Consider the following 25749-nt stretch of genomic DNA (forward strand, 5'->3'; position numbering starts at 1 on the left):
CCTGAGTGGGAAAATCCCAATGAAATGGAGGTTGGCCTAGACTAAAAAGCAAAAAACGGAAGGTGGGGAATAGGTGGTTGCGTGAAGTACGTGATGGGGAATGTTCTTTTTTTTTTTTTGAAGCCCTAACTAAATGTGGGAAGGTGGGATTTTTCCAGACATATGTAAACACACTAATGTAAAATGCATTACCGCTAATGGTAGAGAGAAAAGGTCTTAGAAGGAATGGAAGAGCCCCCAGAGGCTGCTTTTATGATGTTTTGCTTACAAACTTCACAAAGTAGCATGCCTAACGCTTGGCACTGGACAGGAGAGGAAGTGGTCTCTGCCCAGGTTTTTACCTGTGGACCTGGGCCCATCGGTCCCATTCCTCGAGGAGGATTCATCCTTTGCATCGGCCCACCCATGTTGGGATGCCCTAATGAGAGAAACAGACAGGAAGATGTTACAGAGTATTACGGAGAAGTAAACATGGAGCAGAAGGAAAGGCCCAAAGTGAAGGGATTTCTGAAGACAGCCTCAACATCTGTTACCTTGTTGCCGTGTAGGGTCCATGGAGTTGGGCAGCAATGGCTGTGTACCAGGAACACCTCCTGGAGGCTACGAAAGAGAGAAACAAAGCTGATAAAATCGAAATTATGGATACCTAAAACAGTTAACATCCTGCTTTTCCTATATTATCTAGAGCTACAGGTAGACAATGCTTTATTTCTAGTCAGGATACCCCCATGCAAAAACAACAACAACAACAACTATAGAACTTGTTTTCAACCAATAACACGTGGTATTGAAGTTAAACCATTGGATGCAAAAGTGTGTGAATCGCTTGGAATCCCCTGAGACTGGTATTGTTGAATGTGGGTGGATATGAATCTGAACCCTTTTTGCGAGATGAAATTTTAAAAGCTTGGATGTGGAACTTGTGTCAATTCAGCTACTGCTAAAATATGGCCCTCAGTATGGCATAATTTGCCGGGCAATGTGGAGATGTTGAGAATTGAGCAACATCTGGAGATCCACAAGTTCTCTAAATCCTTATTTATAGAGTGAGATTACCAAATTAGGCTTCAGTAAATGTATTTAACTAGTTCCATATTAGTTTCTATTTTGGATTAAAGTGACTTCATAGTAAGTTCTTTCAAGGTTGACTTCTTAAAAGATCTATTAGTATTATCAATAAATAACATACGTATCTATTCCACATGGAGATGTGCCACCTGCATTTGGAGAAAATGGCCCTTCCTTGGGAACTCAAATATCAGTTTCTATGTACGGATGCTACTGATGAACACAAAGCAAAAACTGTCACTCAGTTAAGAAAATCTGTCCAGTTATTTGTCTCCCTTCTAAAATAAATTGGTTCTGTTCAGGAACTTCGTAAGTGATAAATTCTGCTTTCAGAATTTGCTCTAAGTATGCAGAGGATTATATATGGACATACTTGGGTACCAAGTTAGTATAAATAATTATAGGAAAATCACAAAGAGCAGGCTTAGCAAGCCTTCTTTTTCAGAAGTGGGCTCCGAAGTGCTTTTAACAATTAACAGCCTTTGGCCAAATAATTTAACTTGAAATTTAGATAGCATGCACAATCCAGGAAACTTCCACTTCTTCCAAGCTCCAACTTGTTCGTTGTTATAGACTTTCCAGAAAATCAATTTGTAGAGCACTAATGTGTGATTATCCATATGCTAAGGGGAATCCAGAAGCCTTCTAGTTAGAATTTTTAACTGCAATTTCCCCTGAATCAAATGACAACATTTTAGTGTGGATAAATAACACTTTCATCTCAGTTTGGACCAGAAGGGAACATGACTGATAAATATTGCAGATACTATTCCTATTTCAAACAGGAATAGGCAGACCCATCCTCTGTCTCTTATGTATTTATATATTTATTGTATTTGTTTCCCCACTGTATGAAGCAAGCAGAGAATTATTTTTAAGTAGCAGAGTTCATTTTCAACTCTGAACAGCAGGAAGACCATATTGAAAACATTTCCCTCCCTCTCTCTTTTAATATGCCAGCTCTTTGTAAATTGTATATTTACTCTTCCTAACACAATTTTCCTTGGAGCGATTGTTTTACTCTGCCTTCTTTTCCTTAACTCTGTCTAGTCTCTTTTCACTGCCAACAAGTATCATACCATGATATCCATGACACAGTGACAAAAGGCTTGGGATTAAAAAAATAAATAAAAATAAACTAAAAATAAAACAAAAGGAAGAGGATTGACTCGGATTGCTACATTGTCAGCAATTATAGACAGGTGTCATAAAATATATAGCTTCCTTTCTATTGCTTGTGGCTGATGGGAATTGTAGTCCAAAGATAAGTGAAGGGCATTTGATTGCCTGAATTAAGGTCATATATAGGCTGTCCTGGACTTATGATGATTGTTACGGTTGTTAAGTGAATTGTGCTTCCTTTTGCGGCCTTTTTTGCCACAGTTTTTAATTGAATCGCTTCAATTGTTAAGTAAATCATTTGGCTACGTGAATCTGGTTTCCCCCATTGACTTTGCTTGTTGGAAGCCAGCTGGGAAGCTTACAAATGGTGATCATGTGACCCTGGGACACTGCAACTGTCATAAATACATGCCAGTTGCCAAGCGCCCAAATTTTGATCATATGACCACAGGGATGCTACAACAGTTATAACTGTGAAAACTGATCATAAGCCAATTTTTTCAGTGATGTTGTAACTTTGCACGGACACTAAACTAATGGTTGTAAGTCAAGGAATAACTGTATTGCAGGACATTTTGGTTCTTGCCAATGGGAAGGAAAATTCTACTAAAGACAGTATCCTTAGTACACTACACTGAATTGTAGCTTTACCTTTGAATAAATTATGGTGTTTTACGCTCCCTTACTTATTTTGCAGAGGCAAGCTCTGTTGAAGAGTTTCACAGATTCACACTTATTTAAATCTAACCAATTTATTCACTGATTCATTTATATTTGAACAGATTAATCTACAATTAAATATTTGACAGATCTATATTAATTTATTTTGACAGCTATCTCTCAAAGAAGACTAAGTTTATTAATTTCATTATTACACATTCATGTTACGTAAATAATGTTACGTAACATTATTATCTCATGTTACGTTCACAGCAGACAGCACAAAACAGAAATGTTTTATTCTGATCTCAACTACTGCTGGCAAGTGCATTTCGTGTGAACGTCCTTTCCCTCACCCTTGTTTTAAGTAGCACAAGTGCTCAAATCATAAATCTTAGGAAAACAAGTTCAGCATGCTCAATATAACTAAGAATATTTAATTTTGGAAACACGCGAAGGATGTATTTAGAAGATGGCTTGTTCTTATAACCACAACATTTTTGAAAGGTGCACATGACCTGAGTATATGTTGTATAAATCTTTCAGTAGCTTCTGGATACCAGTCACTGGGAAAGAATAGTGGGAAGCTATTCCCATATGAATTTATAGCCTCTGTGCAAAACAAAATGCTATATTTGTGCTCTAGTCTCTTAGAACAATTTTAAAACAGATTTTACTGCTGTTTGTTGTGTTATTATCTTAAGGAAAGAGCCCTATAAAAGTGGAAGTGTAAATATTTTCTGTGACTAAGGCAGTTTTCTGTATTTCTTTTATACGCTAGTTTGCATGAATCCAATAAAGAATTTGGCTATGTACTGTACTCTTTTTATATTCTAAGCTCCGGGTTTGTTTTTTTTAAGACCTACAGATTTTATTTCTGCCAGCAAAACTTCATCTGCAATGAAACATGCTTAGTGTAAGAATAGGTAAATATTTTATCAAAGCTTGTTTCTCTCCTCCTGTGTATATGTATCTCAACCTAAATACACGTAGTCCTTGACTTATAACCACAACGAAGGCTAAAATTTCCACTGCTAAGCAAGACAATTGTTAAGTGAGTTTTACCCCATTTTATGACTTTTCTTGCCATAGTTGGTAAGTGAATCACTGCACTTGTTAAGTTAGTGACACGGTTAAGTGCTTCCCCATTTGGCTTGCTTGTCGGAAGGTGATCACATGACCCTGGGACACTGCAATTGTCATAAATATGAGCCAGTTGCCAAGCATCCAAATTTTGTTCACGTAACCATGGGGATGTTGCAATGGTTGTAAGTGTGAAAAATGGTTATAGGTTTTTTTCCAGTGTCCTTGTAACTTTGAATGGTTACTAAACGAATGGTTGTAAGTCGAGGACTACCTGTAGTACTGTAAAAAGTTATCTGGACTTAAGGCTAATACAGTACCTGGTTTCCCATTCTAATGGGGGGCCGTGGGCCTCCTGCGTATCTCGGTGACATAAAAGGCTGTAAGCATATAAAAATAGTTGAGTGGCAATGAATGTTTAAAAGTGGAAGTCAACATTTTGCACTCTCATTTGTACATGCACATGAAAAATGACTCCCTCACACACACTATATACACACACATTTCATTAACTAAGTATTTTTGAGGTAGAGTCTAAACCAACCCAATAATAAATTCAACATCCTTCATTCCATGCAACTTATACTTTGACAAATATATACAAAAGCAGATTAAATTAAAAAAAAAAACCTGTTGATAAGTATTTTGTTTCAAAATCTCTGGTGTGTGTGTATGTGTTGTGGTGTGTGTGTTATATATTTTAAACTTTGGCAGTTGTAGATTCAGCTGTTAAAATTAACGCAAAACGTCTGTACTGGATATTTTTTTTTACAGAGTTTGTTAAATGAAAATGAGGCTTAAGAAGGGTTGAGTTTAAAATATTCCAACGACAGTTTGTGAAAACATGTTCTTAAACCATATTCAGAAAAAAAGAGTAAAAATTATATTTGCATGTAAATTAGCATCCGTGAAATGAAAAGCTGTTTCCTAAACTGATATCAATAAAACAAGTTCAACCCAGAAAAAGCAGACATCTTAATGGAGATGGAATGAAATAAGCATTTGGGGCCCACAGCTTGAGTAGAAATAAATCTGCAAAGTTACTGGAATGATCCCGGAGCCTCATATAATGAATTTAACAGAAGAGAAGGACCCCTACATGCTAAAAAGTTTTACTCAGAACACACATATCATCAGATTCAAGGTTTTACCTGACTGTGGGGTCCCATCATGCTGTTGGGGTTGTGAGGTGGAGGCTGTGCGTGTGGCGAGGGCTGAGAGCCAGGCGGTCCCTGTTAGATTGAATAAAAGGTGGTTATAGATCAGATACATCCCTATGCAAGAAAAGAATTGGCTTAATGAGTTGATAAATCTTACCAAACAAATAGTTTGTTTCTATATTTTACTAACTGAAGAAGAACTAAGAGCTAAGCACATCAGGAGAGCTTTTAGATTATAAAGAAAGGGAAAGAAGGGAAGAGGATTTGGGCCATAATGAACAATTCAGTTTTGGTCCCCGTAATTGCACATCATTCTTGAAAATGCCACTGAAATTCTTCTAATAACGCTGACATCAGATAGCAAACAACAACATTATTATTTAGCCATTTCTCTTTGGATTCTGAGTAATGGATAGAATGGGTTTCTTTGGTAATTGCAATATCTGCATTAGAAACCATTAATGACTATTCTGTTGCCTTGTCACTTGGCCCAATGCTGATGTTCCACTGTTTATGGATAGCTTAAAATACATACAACGTGTAGCAACATATAATTGGTGAGCAAACATTTTTATTGCCATACCTTACTAAATACAAACTGTGATCTCAATTAATACAATATCTTCCAAATACTTTAAATATTCCCTTGTCTAGACTCACTAAAAACTGCACACATGGCATCAGAGAAATACAGCATGTCTACCAAATCTGTCCTGGTATCTTCCTGCATTAAAACATATTTTTCCCAAGCTAAGTTAATCAGACATTTTGCATAAGCCCAACATGTAGCAAATTTGCTTTGATGGTATGAATCATGATGCAGAGTTGGACCACACGGTTTTTCTCTCTGAAAAGAATATCTACTGATCAAGTCTCACTTTTCCTCAATATTGGATCACCGGTAAATGCATTTGTTTAAATATTTGAGGAATGCGCAAAACAATTTGTTCACTCACAATCCTGTCATAGTAAATTAGCATTTTATTTTCACCTGCCACGCAGCTCACAGGAGGGGGAAAAAAAAGAGAGAGGGTGTTTAAATGTATTTCTTCTGCTTCAGAGTACTTCCAATCTAGAAATCTGCGGCAACAGTAGCAAATGAACAGGGGTGTTTTAAAATATGTCTCTACGTTCAAAATAGAGATGTCCAACAAATGGGGGAAAACATTTGTTTCAACCGAGAACAAGCCCATTGTGTCAAGCTACCTCGAGCCAGGCATGCTTTAGCAAAAAGGAACCATGGAATGCTTTGGTTGTTCTGAGTATCAGATAAAACAAAATCCAGATGGAGCAAGTAAGAAAAACCTGACTGGACTGGCCTCTTTCTCATTTTGGCTGCTCCCGATATGGCATATAATAGCCCCTCCCTGCCCCAAACTTCTCAGAACTACCTCCCTCCCCATTAATGGCCAATGTTCTTGGCTTTTTTGCCATTCTCTTCCACCCCAATCAACCCAACCCTCTTTCTATCTGGAATAAAACAACCCCTTTTCTTGTCCCAAAAGTGCTTTTTCCAAAACGCAATTGGACTTTCTTGTTCCCATCCCTTTGAAAATGTTTCACTTCTCATCCAAGAAGCTTCTTCAATTCTTGGATAAGAAGTGAAAAGTTTTCAAAGGGGAAACCCCCCCCTCCCAAAGTCCAGTTGCTTTTTGGAAAAAGCATCTTCGGAAGACCATGACCTGGATGATTTGAATCTCCAGACACTTACAACCTCTTTTCTTCACTTGCACAGAGCAAAACACCTGAAACATTCACTTTTTAGCTCAGGTATAGATCAACCTGCTCCCAAAAGTTGTTCCATATGAGATCAGTTCATGATGATGATGATGATGATGATGATGATGGTGATGATGATGATGATCTTCTTATGAATGGAGTGGCTTGCATATATCTATGCAAAACTACATCACAGCCTTTTTGAGATTTCTGCTTATGTTCCCTCACCCTGATTAACTATTTGGTGACCCAAATAAACTTTTTCGACTACTGATTGGGAAAACACTATATTTCCTCGGAAGGAAGGAAAAACATGTTTTTATGGTTTCAAGCTCAGTAATACTACAAGTCCAGACTGGTGAGATTAAACACATTATCCACTTCCGAGGATTTGAACTCTTTTTCTAGAGTGAGGTCTGAAAGTTGAATATCCAAATTCAGGCTAGGAGGTACATATGTTGCTTAATTTTAATTTTTTTTTTTGTTCTTGCAAATAAAAACAAAATTGTAATTGATCTGGAAAGCAAATACGATTTGTAAGTACATTAGGAAAAGCAGCTACACACACTTCAGAAAGAGCAGGCGAACAGATGTTCTATACCTGCCATGTTAGTAATTTCAACAAGTGTTCGCCTTCTAGCTGCTGCCAGCAATGGCACGGTTTGTTACCATGAGCAATTTTCTTAATTAACAGACATTAATTAGCCATTTAGCAATTTTGCAAGCATTTGTTTAGCAGCTTTCCTAAACATGAATACCACTGTGATAATGGTACTGATTAGAGGATCCCCTAATTAACAGTACAGGGAAGGAAAATTGAAATCACATAAATTTAAAAGGGGAGGGGAAGTTAATGAAGGCAGGACATATTTGCACCTGCAAATCTTTTGTACAAAGGGAACTTGAGTGCCATATAAATAAAGGAGAAAAAGAATTGTTAAGAGTTAACACAGAAAGATACAAACAGAAATCTAAACAGAAGCATACTCTTTGCTGATCCTCCAGGTTATATTTAACCTGGAAAAACTGATTTCCCATCGCATTAATAGGATCTATTGTGTGCAGGGTGCTAATGTTTGCTCATTAACTCTTCATTTAACTGAAGGCTCAGAGCTGCTCCTCACATCTTATCTTTGCTCTGGTATCCTTGTTTTAGCGCTGATAGCCAAACAATGACACAATGATGTACAAAAGACATACACGCCTCAACTGTTGCGTTTTTAAATAATTATATACAATGAGCAGGCAAGAAATTAGGATCCTGACTTCTAATAATACTCAGGAAAAGCAGTAAGATCTCAATGTATGACTTTCATACCTGACACAAAATACATATATTTGGTATGTGCCATTGTTACTTACGTTTGACAATAAATGTTCAGACAACATAGACAATGTGGTCTTAAGTATTATGTGCTCTACCAAGATTTGTATCTATCTGGAAAGGAATCTTTAAAGGGTCTCTGACAGTGCTCAAGACAAACTAAAAATTAAGACTATTTAACTGGAAATAGAAAAGAATTATATATGTTAGCTGATGCTCTTAAACTACTTTCCTAATTATTTTCCTCTTTTAGCTATGTAAGCTGAATGCCAACCAAAAAATTACTAAATGATTTTGTTTATGGGCTTATAATAATTCTCCCCCAATATCCAACCCAGAGGAATGACGGCAAGAAATGTCTAGTTATCAAAACAGACTGGAATTGATATGTACTTGTTCCTATGTCCTGTTTTCAATGATGGTGGTTTCTTTTTCCTAACCAGATTTGTTGCGAACAATGCAGAATCTATATGATACGTGTATCCAGCATGCATTTTGGAGCAGAATGTACAACAAAAAGTTCTTGTATGATAACATAAGTAGCATGTAAAAACTTGCCAACAAAACCATTCTAGTCAAAATGATTGTTTAATTTCAGAAGGAAATTTCTCATTTAATTTTTGCCACAGAAATGTGTTTTATCAGTCACCATTTATGCATGTATGTGTGTGTGCGGAGAGAGGAGGGGCGGTGTCCAGGAAAATTCACAACTTGAAATATGAACTTGAATTACTCATTTCTTTAACCAAACTAGTTTTTATTTTTATAAGCATGCAAGTAAATAATACCTCTATCTAGGATTTAACCTCAGTGATTTAGTACACTGCTTTGCTTTTTATCCATTCAAGAAAAATGTTCTGTTATTTGTGACATACAATTTTGAAGCAGAAATAATCAGCTGTTAATTGAAATGAGTCATAAAAACGACAAAACAGTTTTCTTCTCCAAATGTATTATCAGCTAGCTACTAAGGGAAACAAGAAAACAGCTTCTAGAAAGCTCAAACTACCGGCAAAATTGACTGTATCCACTGAATGTTCATACACACCCCAAAGCTGTAAAATATTTATCTTTGTATCCTATCACGCTATTGTATTCCCCAAACTGTAATATCCAAGCTTCATATACTCATGGATCTAGACAGAATTCTACATATTCTTTTCATTCACTTATCCAATTTTATCAAGCAATTTTTTGTCTCCCCTACTTTTAAAGGGTAGCTTCAAAGATAAACTACAAACCTAAAAGAAATTTCAACATATTAGAAATCTGTTCCTTTGTAATATCTGAAGTTGAATAATATAAAGAACTCAGTCAAGTGAACAGTTATTTATTTTTATCCACCTTTATTATTTTTATAACTAATGCAAGGTGGCAAACCTATCCAACCCAGCAAACCTTCCTCTATTTTTCCTACAACAACAACCCTGTGAGGTGAGCCGGCCTAAGAGAAAGTGACTGGCCCAAGGTCACTCAGTTAGCTTTCATGCCTTAGCCATGAAAGCCAACTGGGTGATCTTGGCCTAATCATTCCCTCAGCACAGCTCACCTCAAGATATTGCCTTACTCACTACACCAAATAATTAAGATGACTGCTGCAATGCTCACCAGCCTACATTACTGAGCATAGGCAATCCCAAATTAAATGGATACTAATCCCACTCAGCAGCATTATCAGATATATTATCTGTACACAAAATCATTATGAGAGCCATCTTGGTGTAGTGGTTAAGGTCCCAGACTAGAAACAGAGAAACCGTGAATTATAGTTCTACCTCAGACACAAAGTCAGTTGGGTGACTTTGGACCAGTCACCCTCAGTCTTAGGAACCAGGCAATGGCGAATCACAAAAACATTGCCAAGAAAACTGTAGGGACTTGTCCAGCATTTGCTAGAAGTTAACACTGACTCAAAGGCATAAATAAAACAAAACTAAATGTCAGGATATAAGAAAGATTTCTCAACTATAGTTAAGAGAGAGGAGCAGATCAAAGGATTTCAGGATCGTATGTTCCTGCTTTGAGCTAATCCCCAATTTAACAGTTAGTTTCTGATTGGCACAGTACTAATCAGTAATGTAACTCAACTATATTCCTTAATGAATATCTTGTATTTCCGGTCTAGAAAGACATTCAACTGGCCTTAGCTGCACTTAATACAGGTACCAACTCTGATATCGTAACAGAATTTAAGGTAAGCAAAATGCTTCTGCTGTTCTATGTAGGTAAGTGGTTTGGCAAGGGATACTGTGATTTCATGGCCTTCTCCTTATCACTTAACCACAGTTTAAGACAGCCAATACAGTTCCCATTATCTGAATTGTGCGCGACAAATAGCTCTGCTCTAGTGGAAAAATCACTTGGTTAAAAGATGGCAAGATATGAGATGTGGGCCTAGTACAAGTAGTGCTTTTGAAACACATCAATTACTCACAAACGCAACAAATTTGTAAGATTTTTTTTTAAAAAAAATCAAAATATTTAGACTCGGAAGAGATTTGGAAGAGTGGAAGGAGGATCTCAGACCACTAAGAGTAGGCAATGGAATGACAGATGAAATCGGTAATGGCAAGTACTACCTGCTAAGTGATTCACTTGGAGGCATAATCACACTCACTGGAGACATGGAAATGGATCTTAATGTACATACAGCTTTTTCACACAGCTGCTCATTATTCTGCATTCACCACAAGGACAATGGAAAGTGACTACTCTCATCCATCCACCTATCCGTACAAGAGCTACAAAGAAGCTCCATCTCTTACGTTTTATAGCAATAAACATAAAACTGCATTCAAATATTGTGCTTCAGTGATGAAATAACTGTTATGTTGGATTAATGTAATTAAGTGGGGGGAAAGGCTGATAACTCTTTAAATTGATGTGAGAATTTGGTTCCCGCAGGATTCCATGATGGACAGTAGCAGAGGCTTTTTTTTAAAAAAAAAAGGGGGGGGGGAATATCTTTAATAAGTCAATTAAGAAGGCAGAAAATACACTAGCTTTCAAGATCATGAAGTTATTGTACTTCATAATGTAAAATATTATAAAATAGGTTGGGGAAGATAAATAAAGGCTGGCTTGATATTGGAAATTATGAGGGCTGAATAAGCAAAGAAGAAACACTTTAAGAAGGTTGTAGGTAGGAATTTGAGCACTGTGTAAATCAGGGCTGTCAAACTCGCGGCCTGCAACCCAGATGTGTCATGTGCTGGCCACGCCCACACCCCGTTTAGCGAAGGGAAAAAAAGTCCTGATACACCATGTGATGTCGCCGTGATGATGCAAGTTTGACATCCCTGGTGTAAACACTTAAAGTCCGTTAGAGGAGCAATGTCTCCTGGATGCTAAAGACTTGCTCTGTTACTTGCTTGCCTCCTTTGGCTTCCTCAGTTTCCTTAGCCCTTTGTGGGTTTGTAGTGGTTGAGACCTCCCTCATTAAAGGCTGTTTTGTCTACAGGACATGTGTGACTAGTTTTGTTCTTATGGGACATTTTTAGCAGAGTGGCTGGTTGCTGGGGTGATAAGGGAAGATATAGAAAGCTTTTCAGCAGCTCCTCTGACAATTTGCTAGTTGCTTTGGGGAACTTACTGAGAAGTCACGCTGGTTAGGGAAAAGCAAAGCAGGTGGCATGTAGGAAGGTGTACATGGAAAAGGGATTGCTGGTGATCACTGTAACCTTTGTATGTGTTGTGGCTTGGGGTACCGTGTGTTTTCCTTCCTCTATCCTTTGGTAGAGAGTTTGGATTCTCTCTTTTCCTTTAATATCTACTGCTGCTTCCCTGACCAATCGGAAATTGACTGATGATGTCATGGAATGCTGTTATATTTTCTGATGCATGGGCTCATGGGATACTAAGCATTTCTTGGAGGAAGTGGGCATAGTCCCCACTTTCTTCAGGATGCTGTGATATTCCAAATGGATGATGCATTAGTATGAAAAGGAAACATAATAATTCCTTCCAATCCCATCCTTTTAAATACAAAGTCTGTATTTGAACTTTCCTCTGTAGATAAATAAAATATCCAGATTTTCTGGAAATAGAAACTAGAGCTTATTGGGTGCAGCATCTGCTTAACAATGTACCCACCCTCTTCATCCTGCTAGCAATTAGCCCCAGATTTCGATTACATAAATATCTTCCAACAGCATGGAATCCAACTGTTGTATGGTTAACATTTGATATTATTTTAAAAAAATGGTAATCAGTCAAAGCAGTCTATTTTGTTTATCACTTGAAATGAATGTATTTTAATTTAGTAATGGCATTTAAAACAGGACTTATTGATATGTCTTATTTGATAATAATATGACAACTGCACTGTATCTTTGTTTATAGATTGTTAGAGAAGCATCTGATCAATCACAACTGAGAACAAGGTGAGATCATCTATCTCCAGGAGTGCAAATTCCTTCTAAAGCTGTCAAATTTATTAGTATTGGCACAGCTAACACATGTCATTTTTAACTGAAGTATATGGTACATACATACAAAAAAAATAAATAAATATAAAAAGTAGGTTTTATTTTAACTGGAGACATCTTCTGAGTAACATCAATAGACTCGGCACCTGCAATATAGATGGAACTTGAAAAGTTTCACAAGAAAGAAGTCTTTGATCCCAATCAATGAACCAGGGATCATTTGAAAGAAGCTATCTTGGGGAACTGAGAATGGCCTCACCTCAACTTAGAAAGGACAGATTCCATCTAAAAGGTTGGCAACATGACACCTCGTCAGAATTTCAATGTTACTTTTAGGTACTGTTAAAGGAGAATATTTGTAGCTCAGGATTGAACTGTGGGGTCTCTGAGCTTGGTCGTTTTCTTGCAGATGTTTCATTACCAAATCCTAGGTAATATTATCAGTGTCCTGATGATGTCACCTACTTTGGATAAAGAAACATCGGCAAGAAAACAAGCTCAGAGAAGACCAAGGACCCCTCACCACGTTAAATGGGTGAAATCTTAAATTATTCTGATGTTTTAGCATAATTTTGTCCTAAACTTCGTAGAAGTAGTTTTTCTCTGATAAAAAGATACTCAGTCCTGAAGAAAAAAAATTGTCCTTCCCACCTGCCATTCCCCAGTATCTTCTACTGAGAGTTTAACACAATGTTATTGACAATTAAATAGGCTTCCCAGATTCTGTTTGAGAGTCAAATTTATAAAATATAACTGCCAAAACAGTTATCCTTTCAAGACATAACCAGAGAAGAGAATTATACCTATGCGTGATGCACAAATGGTACCCAGAACTGGAAATTTGAGAGGGGGGGGAGGGAGGGAAGGAAGGAAGGAAGGAAGGAAGGAAGGAAAGAAAGAAAGAAAGAAAGAAAGAAAGAAGGGAAGGAGGGAGGGAGGGAGGGAGGGAGGGGAAAAAAAGAGAGATATCAATTGATCTTAGGTAGTAAGATTCAATTTAAAGAAAAAAGACCTCAGATGTTCTAATAGTACAAACTTCCGAACTTTCAAACAACTGATTACATTAAGTTCTGCTATTTGGTCTAAAAGTTATGGAAAAAGTTAAAACAAAAGAAGGGAAAACTTGGGGGACATAAGAGTTGCAGAATTGATTATTAAGAGATGAAGGGCCTGCTTTGTTTTTGCTTTTTTGGACATTTCCTTTCCCTTAAATATTAACTTAAACTGTTAGTTCACCACAATTGCCCATCACAATAGCTTAGCAGCCCTAACCTCATCAGAGGCACATCCCATCTGGAGAAGCATTTTTTTTTATTTCTTGCCTTCGAGGTATGTAAAAGGGACAACTCACTTTCAGAATATGCCTCCCCCCGCCAAATGTAGAAAGATTAAAGCACATCCACACTCAAGTGTATCATTTCAAGCATGAAGACTTTTGTTTAGGCTTGCAAAATGTTCTCCTTTGCCTCACAGAGCGACATTCCACTCAAATTACCACTTTTAATTAAAAAACATCCAAAAATCAATTTCTGCTTTTAAACAAAACTGATTAGCAACCGGGGTTATTGCAATTCACAGCGGCAGAGATTTTCTTAATTCCTTAAATGAAAGTGACTGGTGTAGGAAAGGCTTTTCGTATATGCATCTGGACACCCAGGGCCTTTTATATGATAACGTCTGCTTTAAACACATACTTTTCCCTACAGGAGATTTAAAAATATCTAATTGTTTGGGAAGGATATCCCAGTGGTTAATTTAATCCACTTCCAAGATGCAGTTTGCTGGCGAACTAACAGGCAGCGTTATCCTAGAACAACATACTGGGGGGAAAAAATAATGCAAGAAATACTCTCCCAAAATGCAAGGCTTTACAAAGCATTTCGTTGCTAAGATGACATACAATAGTAAATACCATCCTCGTGGTTGCATTAGCTTGCTAGTGTAATGGTTGTGGCAATGTAACTGCAGAAGTACAATAGAGATACATAAACTCAGCAAGACTGCTTGCTGCATGCTCTTTCTTTTAACTTGTTATGCAGCAGTGGGAGGAGCTAGTGGTTTGGGGCTGGGCAAAGACACAGCAACAATAAGGATCTGAAAATATTTGCTACTTCCTGTCTGCTACCCTGGGGCCACTAAAGATGCTGTGCCTGGATAGAAAGAATGCAATATCACATCTATCTCCTTCTTCTCTGGTGCCCCACAACCCACCTGCCCCCTCCTCTAGCTTTTTACAACTAAGCTTAAGATTGATTTCTACCTTCCCTTAAAAAAAGAAAAGCAAGAAAAACAACCAACCAAAAACAATGCCCCAGACAACTGGATATAGTTATCTCTGTAAATATTTGCAGATGTTGGAAGATCAGGGAGAGCAGCAATTCAACAGAGGATGAAAGCTAGAGTCTTTCCCTCCCTCCCACTCTGTGTTATAAATCAAACACTGAATTAAACTGCCTGCTAATGCTATTCTAAAGGTACAGAATACAAAAGAACTCACAAGGTGGTTTACCCAAGGAAGCCAAACCAAAATCTTTTTGTAGGGTGCGCATGCAGCTCAATAATCTCAGAATCCTTCTCTATAATCATGTTGCTATACAATTTTTGCTCTGCACATGTCTTCCAACTGCACCAATTACTCAAAAATCATTAATCTTTGAGTCATGATATTTTCTATTTTGGGAAAAAATTAAGACAATTATTTAATATGACATTGATAAAAAGACAATATTTTTGTCAGAATTGACTCAAATGACACAAAAGTGTTTGTCAAGGACAAACATTGCTTTTTAATCCTTGAAAGTGATCTGAAAAAAAAATCCTTGAAAAATGTTGATATAACAGGTAAATAAAAAGCTGTTTTACAAAGTTTTTCCAACTAAAATATATTCTGTTGCCTTGGTGTTATTTCTCCTGATCTTAAATGCATACTTGCCTGAGTACCAAATGGGAAGAATGACAGAAAAAACAAATAAGAATAAAATATCATGCAATGGCATCAAATATCACCATACTTTGACCAAAATAATAATTAAAAAAACTTATTCCAAATTTGGATACTGGAATAATAAAACAATTCCACTTGCCTTCCCTATTATTCCAGAGACTGGGGAAGAAATTATACAAGCACATAATTCTGGATTCTTTTTAGAAGTAATACTTAATTTTTAGGATGCTATCTCAATCTGCTCTGTTAATAATAACTGAAAACTGTATGGTATCTTCAAAAGAAGCAAACCTAAAAACTGTATCACCACCTACAATGTATGATGCGGAATCATACCATTTTTCTACCAAAATAAATAAATAAATAATAATGTTGACAAAACTCAGATACAGTATTATGTTTTCACACTAGATTGCTATTTCCATAAAGCTGAGGTTGAACTAAACATAGTAATTTCAGTAACTCTAACATTATTTTTACACATATTTGTTCCTTTGTGAACCCACAATTCACTTTAAAAAAAAAGAGCAACACTTCAGGATAACGAGCCTAGGGTTCCACCACCTGGTACTATGCTTCTCTTATGCATTAGTGGAATTATAAATCCACTTAATTCCAAACGATCACTTGTCAAGAGGAGTGGCCATAATTGCACCATATTGTTTCAGAATGGTTAGCACGCTTTCCCCCTTACTTTGAATTAAAGTATTAAAATGCGCAGCAACTTAACATTTTCAACCTTGAAAAGATTATTGGGACATTTATAGCTATTCTATTATGAACTTTTAAAAATATTTTCAGTGTTAATAAATTAAAAAAAAAGCCTTTGATGCCACAAGTGGTAACTCCCAAAAATGATCAAAGTGGCTGCTTGAAAACTTTAAATCTTGGGGAGGCTGTCACCCATATTCTCCCAAGCAGGCAGTGGTATCTAGTAAAATAAAAGCCATATCTATTTCAGTATCATCTTCACGATGATGGTACCAATGCACAGGTTTGGAGGTACTTATTTTCTTTGATCTGCCTTGGGAAAGATAACTTTTATTAAAATATAAATAATTAGTTGTGATTCCCCTTAGACACATAAATCAATTAGCATTAATGGAAGATGGTTTGATACAAATACAATCTCGCCATTTTTATGTGTGTGTATTTTAAACCCATTCAATCACCTGATTGAAAATTGGTGTGATAGTTAGAGGTTTAACTCCATTTCTTTTCTTTCTTGGTCTTCCACGCTCTGCTTATCGATCAGTCAGTATTAGTTGAATTTCACCTAATTTTCACCCAATATTTATTTTCGCTCTTGTACAAATCTCGGTATTTCCTGTGCTTTTCCTGTATATATTCTGAATATATTAGGGTGTAATGGGTTTTCACATGGGATATGGCAGCAAATATAGTCCTATGTGCCAAGCCCAGTTCCTCACATGCTTATTGCAAACATTTGAAAGAAAATACAATGTGCTTTCATCTAAACATGACTGGGAAAGACAAATACACCGGACAGAAACCTCATTTATAAGATAGCATGTTTTCTCCACCATGTGCAATTGCCCCTGTTAAGCATTGGTGTATTCAGGTTTAGGTTGATGCTCAAGCCAAGAGTAAAAAGTATCTTACAGGGTGGGCAATAAACATTATCTGTTGCTCTAAATTTATATGGTTCCTACACAATAGCAATTCCTTCACCCCACCCCCTTGTAAAAGGAAAATTACATAAAAGATCTGTTTGTGTGTGTATACAAACACCTTCTTCATCTTGTGTACATTTGTCTGGTCATAGATTTTTTTAAAAAATCCCAGTGGTTCCTGAGGGAGTCAAGCCATCTCTCCCCAAATGATCTAAAGCCCAAAAAGTGGGGAGGTATAGTGAGCAATGCATGGATGTGGAGTCATACCATAAGGAAGGCTGAGTGCCGAAAAATTGATGCTTTTGAATTGTGCTGTTGGAGAAGACACTTGAGAGTCCCTTGGACTGCAAGGAGATCAAATCAGTCAATCCTAGAGGAAATCAATCCTGACTGTTCTTTGGAAGGACAGATACTGAAAGGGAAGCTCAAATACTCTGGCCACCAAATAAGAAGAGAGGGCTCATTGGCAAAACCCCTGATGTTGGAAAAGATTGAAGGCAAAAGGAGAAAGGGACAGCAGAGGATGGGATGCTTAATTAGTGTCACTGATACAGTGGGGGCATGGGTTTGGGCAAGCTCCGGGAAACAGTGGAGAACGTGGAGGGGGGGCTGGTGTGGTGTGGTCCAAGTGGTTGTGGAGAGTCAGACATGACTTAGCGACTGAATAACAACAATCTGATCATCTGATCAAGAGGGATGGGTTTTTTTTTAAAAAAACAATTGAGCAGTTGACACCATTCTGAACTGCTGCCCATGGAGTTGTATTGGGGAGATATTTCCCTACCCCCCTGAATTTTTCTCTCTCTTAAGCTCCAATGTGGTTCTGGCTCATTTTTCAACCTTATATTTCTTTTTTTCTGGTTTCTCCCTCCATACCAAAATTGATTTCTACATGTTTAGTTTTCACAGAGTTATGCTGCTAAGGGACAGAGTGGGGGACCTTTACATATATAGCAACCATAACCTGGTAGATTGTTCCTCAGATAGGAACTCTTCTTGCTGTTTATTATTTTACACTGCTTCTTTTCATTGTTTTAAGTGTCGCAAAAGTTCTATGAGTTCTATCTGTTTTGAATGGTATTTCAGTTAAAATTTCAACACCTAAGCTAAGGCTTTAGTAAGAAGGAAATCTTTGTAGGAGACAAAAGGAACTCATAAGACAACCTGGTCTTTTAAACAAATCTGGTTGTATTAACTACACTTTTCCTTTCCACTTACTATGGAAAGAATGTTGTTTTTCCCATCATCTTTTTTAGTGAAAGCAATAAGGCTGGTCTGATCAATATATAAAGTACCTCAGCTGTGTACTTTTCCCATTCAATAACTTAATTCCAATTTTGCAGTATCTGTGACTATAGCATAAGTACTGTAGTTAAATTTCTAAGAAGGAAAATGAGAGTATTTTCTAAGAAGGGAAATGAGAGTATTTTCTTAAGGAACAATAGGAAAGTTTTATTCTGATAATCTAAGAATGAATCTAGTCCAGCAATTTCTAATATCTTTTACACATCTCAAATAATAGTTAGGTGCCAATGATCTCTGGAACCTGTTTCCAACTGCATTCCCCCCCCCAAATACTTGAACTATTTGGTTATTGATCAATATCCTTTATTTGACCCTTATCTTCTTTTACTTTTACTTTACTTTACTTCTATTTGATTTGTATACCACCCTACTCCCGAAGGACTCAGGGCGGTGAACAGCCAACAATAAAATACATACATACAAAATTTAAAAAAGCAGAAATAAAATTTTCAGGAATGGCTGATTTAAGAGACATTAGCTGGGGTACTTTGATGAAAAACCCTGCATCTTGTTTTAACCAAAGATCTACATTTTACTTATTATCACTCATCTATATTAAAATAAGTTTTATCTTCCTTCACACTGCTTAACTAAATATTATTAAAAAATGTTCACCACTTAGACAAAAAGAACAACACAAATATCCCACACATACTGTGACTACACATAAAGAGGCTTAAATTTGTCACTTTGGATAGTGAGATGGGCAGCATACAAATTTAATAAATAAAATAAATAAAAATTTAAAGGCAATGGTAGGTTTTCCATAATGCGTAGCTCAGGAGAGGGGATGATTCCGTGTGAGTGGCAGGTGTGCACACGGATTCTCACCCGTGAACAAGTGGAGCTTCATGCATGCATTCTTGCTTGCCACTTTCGTGGCCCAGTTTCCAACAAGCCGCGGCCCAGGGTTTGGGACCCCTGCTATAGATGACTAAGATCATCTGACCCAAGAAAACATGGAAATGGGAAAAAATGTTTCAGTTGTTATGGCTGGCAATTAATGAAAAAAGATTAAAAATATGATTTACTGGACTACAATTTCTGAAGTTGGAGAAAGGTCCTTATTTCTATTTTTTAAAAATATGATATACTGTGAAGATGGTTAAAAAAGAAAAAAAAATCTATTACTATTCATATCTTTATAAGAAAAATTCTAGCAGCCTTCATATAAAAGAACACAGCCTTGTATTTAAGAGATTTCTGTATTCTAGTGGAAAACACAGGCAAGATTAAAGAGGCATTTTCTATAGCAGATAACATCATCTCCCCCCTACTTAAGAACTCCACAGTTAATCATGACAACATTAGCAATAGGTGAGATGAATATTAAAAAGCATCAGGCCCTTCCCTTGTGTTTGAAAGGATTAATGTTCTACTTTTAACTCTCAAACTGCTTAGGAATCCAAATATGTTTTATAAAGTTAAAGACAGGAAACCTTTCTCTATATAAAAGACTCTGGTATGATATGCCTTGTGCCTCTATGTTCAAGTTGGTAATATTAATGAGGAAAGAAAGGAGTGTTATCAGCAAATAGAACACATTCATGGACTCAACAGACCATATCTAACCAGCCTTCCCCAATCTCTTGCCCTCCACATATATTGCATGGCAGTTCTGGGACTTGTAGTCCAACAGAGTTACAGGATCTCTTTATTTATTAGTTCTGATGGTTCCAAAGGCAATTACTTTTTCTACTGGTAGATCCTCTTCTTTACAGGTATTTCTTCCAAATAATTGCAATAGAATGCAACCATTAAAATTAATTCCATGATCCAATCTAGAATAGAATTAGGAAGTCTATCACCAATAACGATCTTGTTTAAAACTTCCATACACCCCGAATACTGTAGCCATTAGAGAGGAGGTATTTTGGGTGGTGGTGGTGGGTTGTTCAAAGGGTTTGAAGACTAAAAATGGCACCAAACTATCCAATTGAACAAGGCTATTTAGGGTTTCTTTTAATGATCCTCTTTCAGGTCCTGGTGGTGGTGGGGGATTGAAAAGAGAAGATGCTGTGAATGTACCCATTAAAGACCAACAGGACTCGACCAAAATGCTCCTGAAATATTCTGTAAATACATGAGGTTGTTTTTAACTATGCGGCCTTATATATTAAATTATGGTTAGTTTTAGACTGTAAATATCCCAAAACAAAATTTTGAATTAAAGAAAGAAAAACAGGGGAAGGCAATAATGACAACATATATAATTCCAAGTGAAATTAATAATCCCTTTTATTTAGCTGATTACATGCTGTTTATGCAGAACTATATAGTTCACCGTGCAACATTTATTGTAGACAAGAGGGCATGAAGAAAGTGCATCTTTAAGATGTTTGGTCTTTGGTTCCAAGACGGAGAAATAAATCTCGTATAAATCTAGAAAATGCTGGTTATTTGGAAAAGAAACAAGACAGTTGTTTCATCTGGCTGTGCAGTAATTGTATATCTGATGTCAGTGGGCTAACCAGCTTTTTAGAAAAATTCTGCAGAAGCTTAAAAACTCCACACTGGCTTACTTTTAAAAGAGCTCAATTCTGGGAGATTATTCAGAAACAAAAAGAACATGTTTATTTAAGCATCCTTGAAGTATTCCAAAACCCATATGCTCTAGGTGGCACTGTTGAGCTGTATCAGAATACAGGATTTCATTACCAGACAGTCCCACGGTTTACGAACCAGATCCCTTCCTAAGTCTGCCTTTAACTAGAATTTATAGGTAAGTCTGAACAGGTACAGGCAATGCTTATTTAGCATCCGTTGGCCAAATGGTTGTCTTAGTACGTAGTATATATTTTACCTTTACCCTGAAGTAGGCACCAAGGGTGGTTTGTACCAAGCTTCCCCTTTTCTCATTATAAATGGCTTGTAGCATCTGAGGAGGCCCTTAGTAATTGTACAGAAAACTTTAGTCAACCTCTCTGTTTTAGGATCTTGCTCTTCTAACTTTATCATCCCTGCTTCCATGAGATGAAAAGGCTTCAGATAACTCTTTTGTCAAAGACTTCTTTGGTTCTGTAGCTTTTAGCTCCCAGTCTTCTTCCTCTAATGTATCATCTGCTACTCTGATCACTTTATTATTAAATGTGATCCTTTTCCTTTTCTTTGATACATCATCCACACACTTCTACTGTATTTATGCTTTGAAGGCATGATCCAACTTAAGATGGCGGTGTTCTCCTTCCTCGAACTGAAACCTCTGCAATGATTTCATCAGGGCCAGAAAACAATGAATGTGTTTGTTATGATAAACCATTGTATTTAACTCAAAATTTTAATAAGCTTTAGGGGGCAAGTTGTCCATAAATTAGATGTGGTTAACCTGGCGACTGCCTGTATGTCAACCTCTGTATCTGCACAAATGAATGAAACCCACGTTGACCAAGATTAGAGATTCGTTATGATTGATCTGCTAAAGAGCTCAGAAGAATTTCGGGACAGATCTACAACAGTGATATCAAAACTGTGAGAAAGAACTACCCATTGGTTGACTGAATACTATAGATTGTTTCATCTAGGAATGATATATACCATGGAATTGATATATAGTACTGGAACTGGAAAATACTAACACAGAAATATTAGAATTGCCACAACTGGTCTTACTAAAACATTTGGGAAGTCATCTAATTAATTGTTTCCTATTCTCAGTAGGCAACCCAACTATGAACAAAGAAATCATTTTAATTTAGTTTTTGACTTCATGACTTTCTCTTCCTTGCTCAGAATGCTGTCATTTTCATAATTTTAGGGGAAGAAGATAACACAAACCATATTTTGCCTCCGTCTGAATTCTTAAGAATTTAAGAGATAATGAGAAGTTTTGCAAGTCTCAGCGGCTTTGTTGCAAATGTCTCTCAGAGCTGGCAGGTGAACCCTAATAAGACTAACTTTTAAAAATGACACAAATTACTTGTGAATGAATCTGTCAGCAAATTCTCTTCTTTTAAATTCTTATCTCCTAAAAGGCAAGGGACCTGTCCAGCCAACATTTTTTTAAGATACATTCCCTATTATCTTAGGGCCGTGATGGCGAACCTATGGCCAGAGGTGGCACGCAGAGCCCTCTCTGTGGGCACATGTGCCGCCGCCAGCTACTCTTCTGGTTTCCAGCGCGCACATGCTAAAAATGGTCTAAAAAACGTCCTGAAAAACGGCCTCAAAACAGCCTGGAAAATGGCCAAAAAACAGATATGCATGCGCCAGCAGGCTGGTCTTCGGGTTTCTGGTGCTCCGGTGCGCGTGAAGACCAGCTGGCTGGTGTGCATACGCGTGCTGGAAAGCAAAAGACCAGCTGACCAGCAAGCACATGTCCACCAGCCAGCTGGTCTTTGGGTTTCTGGCGCTCCGGTGTGCGCACGTACACACCTGTTCCGGTTTGGGCACTTGGTGCCAAAAAGGTTTGCCATCATTGTCTTAGGGATTACTTCCTTCTTCAGTTTTCCAACTTTATAGTTAGGTAACGAAACAGTAAGGAAAACTTTTGTTTCTTCAGTCAGGCCACAATGTCTCTAATCCAACTGATTCTAAGGATTTAGGGCAATCCTTAACCAGAATAGCTCAAAACTCCAGTTTTTGCAGTAGTTACAGTAACCTGCTTTCCAAGTGTCACATCTGCACTTCAGTTTGAGTTGCAGACAACACAGACTCATCCCTAACAGCCTGCACCTGTCCTCATCAGTGAAGGGACACAGAGCAGAAAACATCCTGCAGTCAAAAAGGCTTCACACCCATTTGCACTACTCAGATGACCCTGAGGACACAGAAAAACCTCCAAGTGGCCTCAATGACTCTCTAAAAGAATGCAAATGACCAGCTGTCTGCAAAGAATATAAATCCTTCCATTCCGCACCATTCAGTCAGAGCTGAAGAAGCTTCTTGGATGAGAAGCAAAACGACTTCAAAGAAAAAATAACAAAGTCTAGTTGCCTCCTGAAAAAGCAGGAGAATAACCAGAACCTTATTGTGGCAAGAAAGCTAGATATATTATGCAAAGCCAAAAATTGTCAGAAAGCTTTGAAGTTGGAATGTTACAGGAGTGACAAGGCAGAATCGGGATTTTGAAGCAACTTTCAACTTTTTGGTCCTGGTAAGTAGTTGGTTATCATTAGCTACTCCCACTTGCAAGAAAAGCCAAAGAGAATGAGCATGCAGCATAATATACATCCTGCTCGTTGCTGTTTTAAGTTACAGTTCTCAGTAATTCTGCATAGTGGTTTTTTGCAAACATTTTCAGTAACCTAACTCACTTCTAAAAATACAATTTACATTGTTTAAAATTATGTAAAACAAGAACCACAAATTAAATAATTGCAAAAAGATGAACATAGAGCAGGTCTCAGACATGTCTACCATTGATTTAGAAATAGAATCAACAGATAAAGGGTTTACACAAACCCGGGGTATCTTCAGGATCATCTCCTGCCATCCTCCCATCGTCTGGTGCGCTCACACAGAGTGGGCCTCCTCAGGGTGCTGTCAGCTAGACAATGTCGGCTGGCGGCCCCCAGGGGGACAGCGTTCTCTGTGGGAGCACCGACCCTCTGGAATGGGCTGCCCACCGGCCTCAGAACAGCCCCTGACCTCCTCTCCTTCTGCCGCGAATTGAAGACATGGCTTTTTCACCAAATGGGCTGAATCCGTAGGGGTGATTTTTAATAATTTTAATTAAATTTTAAATTAATTTTAACTAATTTTAAATTGATTTTGTTGTTTATGTAATTTTTTGTTCCTCTTGTAAATCGCCGAGTCCTTCGGGAGAAGGGCGGCATATAAATTACATACATACATACATACATACATACATACATACATACATACATAAAATAAGTATATCAGAGAAATCCATTCTAGCTGAAGTGAACAGGAGCACAAATTATATACAGCATAGCCACCTGTTATTAGAGCAATTTTTCATAATACTTATCGGTCTACTTAGGCAGTAAAAATAATTGTGAGCACCTGAAATATGTTACATTTCTAAGAGTTTTTCTTACTTTGGAATAAGATGTGAATAAAAAAGACTAATACTGATTTTAAAAACTAAATGCAGTATAAAGGCAAAACATTGAAAACATTAGGTGACAAGAGAAATTGTCTTACATCACAACTTTTAAAAACAAATGAAAACTTTATTTGAATGGTTACATTACTTCCCCAGCCCTTACCTCCATCAAATGAATAGGGGAGGATAATTGGGGAGATTATAATATTGCCTTATTAATTATAATTATTCAGACATCACTGTGTACAAAATAGTTTACACAAAAGCACTCACTAAATATATTTCCTAAACTAGTACAATAAACAAATAGAACAAAAGCCAGTTGTTGGAAAAGGAAAAGTTGCTTTAGCAGAGGAATCTATTTACAGAGTATATATGGCGTTTTTATCAACCCCTCAATATTTTGGCAGCAGCTATGTAAGCCTGATTTGGGACTCAACACTCATGTAGTAATCTCTGTAAGGACAGTAGCAACTTAAATTGTATGTTAAAAAGGAGTTGCAGGGTTGTGCCATGAACTCTAGCTGAAACACTTTGTAGAAAAACTGTCCCAAATATGCATGGGTTATGGCCATGGGTTCTAACACAAAAATGGACTGCTATGCTCTTTTCATTTTCAGAATCCTAAGTAATTATACATAAGTGAACAGACGTACTAAAACATTCCTGGTTTTGCCTCTTGCATTCTGAGGCATCACCTGGGAATTCACCACAGGGTTGAAAACATTTTTTTTTTTGGCAATCACCAAAGAATATCTGAAAAATTGATGTAAATACAGGACTATTACGTGGGAATGTCTTTTTATTGCATCTAAAAGTTTCTAAAATTTAGCATGTACTGGTAGGAGTTTATGCTGAAACACAATCCTGGAGAAAACAAAAAAGATTATGGACTAGCATCCGGGAAGTGAATGATCTAAATTAGATGTATTTGCTCAAGAAGCATCTGTGGCAACAGAGGAAACTTTGCCCTTTGAACATAGTAAAGGATCTAATTGCCTGTAAATAAGAGTGATAGGATATGAGCCACAAAAGATTCATGTAAGAGAAATAGAAAACAAAAAGCAAAAAAAAGTAGGCGACAACCAATAGGCAGCCAGAAAAGTACATTTTTTCCTATCATATCCATGCTTTACTCCACTCTCTCTTTCCTTATTCTCTGTTCCCATATTGCTTTTTCTTCTTAAATGTATTGCTGAAAACCACCAAGTACTTGTTAAATAGCAAGGATTGGTTTCATTTTCTTTAAAAGTCAGCTCTGCCAAAAATGAAAAGGATACAAAAAAACAGGGGTCT

The 25749-nt window shown here is 37.1% G+C and overlaps 1 protein-coding gene across 10 annotated transcripts in view; it reads right to left on the minus strand.

Annotated features, from left to right (window-relative positions):
• SSBP3 (single stranded DNA binding protein 3) overlaps positions 1 to 25749 on the minus strand; it is a 199810-nt gene that overhangs the window by 15131 nt on the left and 158930 nt on the right. For 6 of the 10 annotated variants that reach the window (XM_034415140.3, XM_034415138.3, XM_034415141.3 and 3 more), the window contains exons 6-9: positions 5085 to 5165; positions 4254 to 4313; positions 534 to 600; positions 342 to 418 (exon numbers count right to left, since the gene is read on the minus strand). In XM_034415140.3, coding sequence (XP_034271031.2) covers positions 342 to 418; positions 534 to 600; positions 4254 to 4313; positions 5085 to 5165 — 285 coding nt within the window. The remainder of the gene's footprint in view (positions 1 to 341; positions 419 to 533; positions 601 to 4253; positions 4314 to 5084; positions 5166 to 25749) is intronic. The other 4 variants (XM_087889743.1, XM_034415144.3, XM_034415145.3 and 1 more) reach the window with 1 other exon arrangement.

The sequence above is a fragment of the Pantherophis guttatus genome, chromosome 3 (assembly GCF_059756535.1).
Source record: "Pantherophis guttatus breed Tessera chromosome 3, ASM5975653v1, whole genome shotgun sequence".
Classification (NCBI taxonomy): Eukaryota; Metazoa; Chordata; class Lepidosauria; order Squamata; family Colubridae; genus Pantherophis; species Pantherophis guttatus.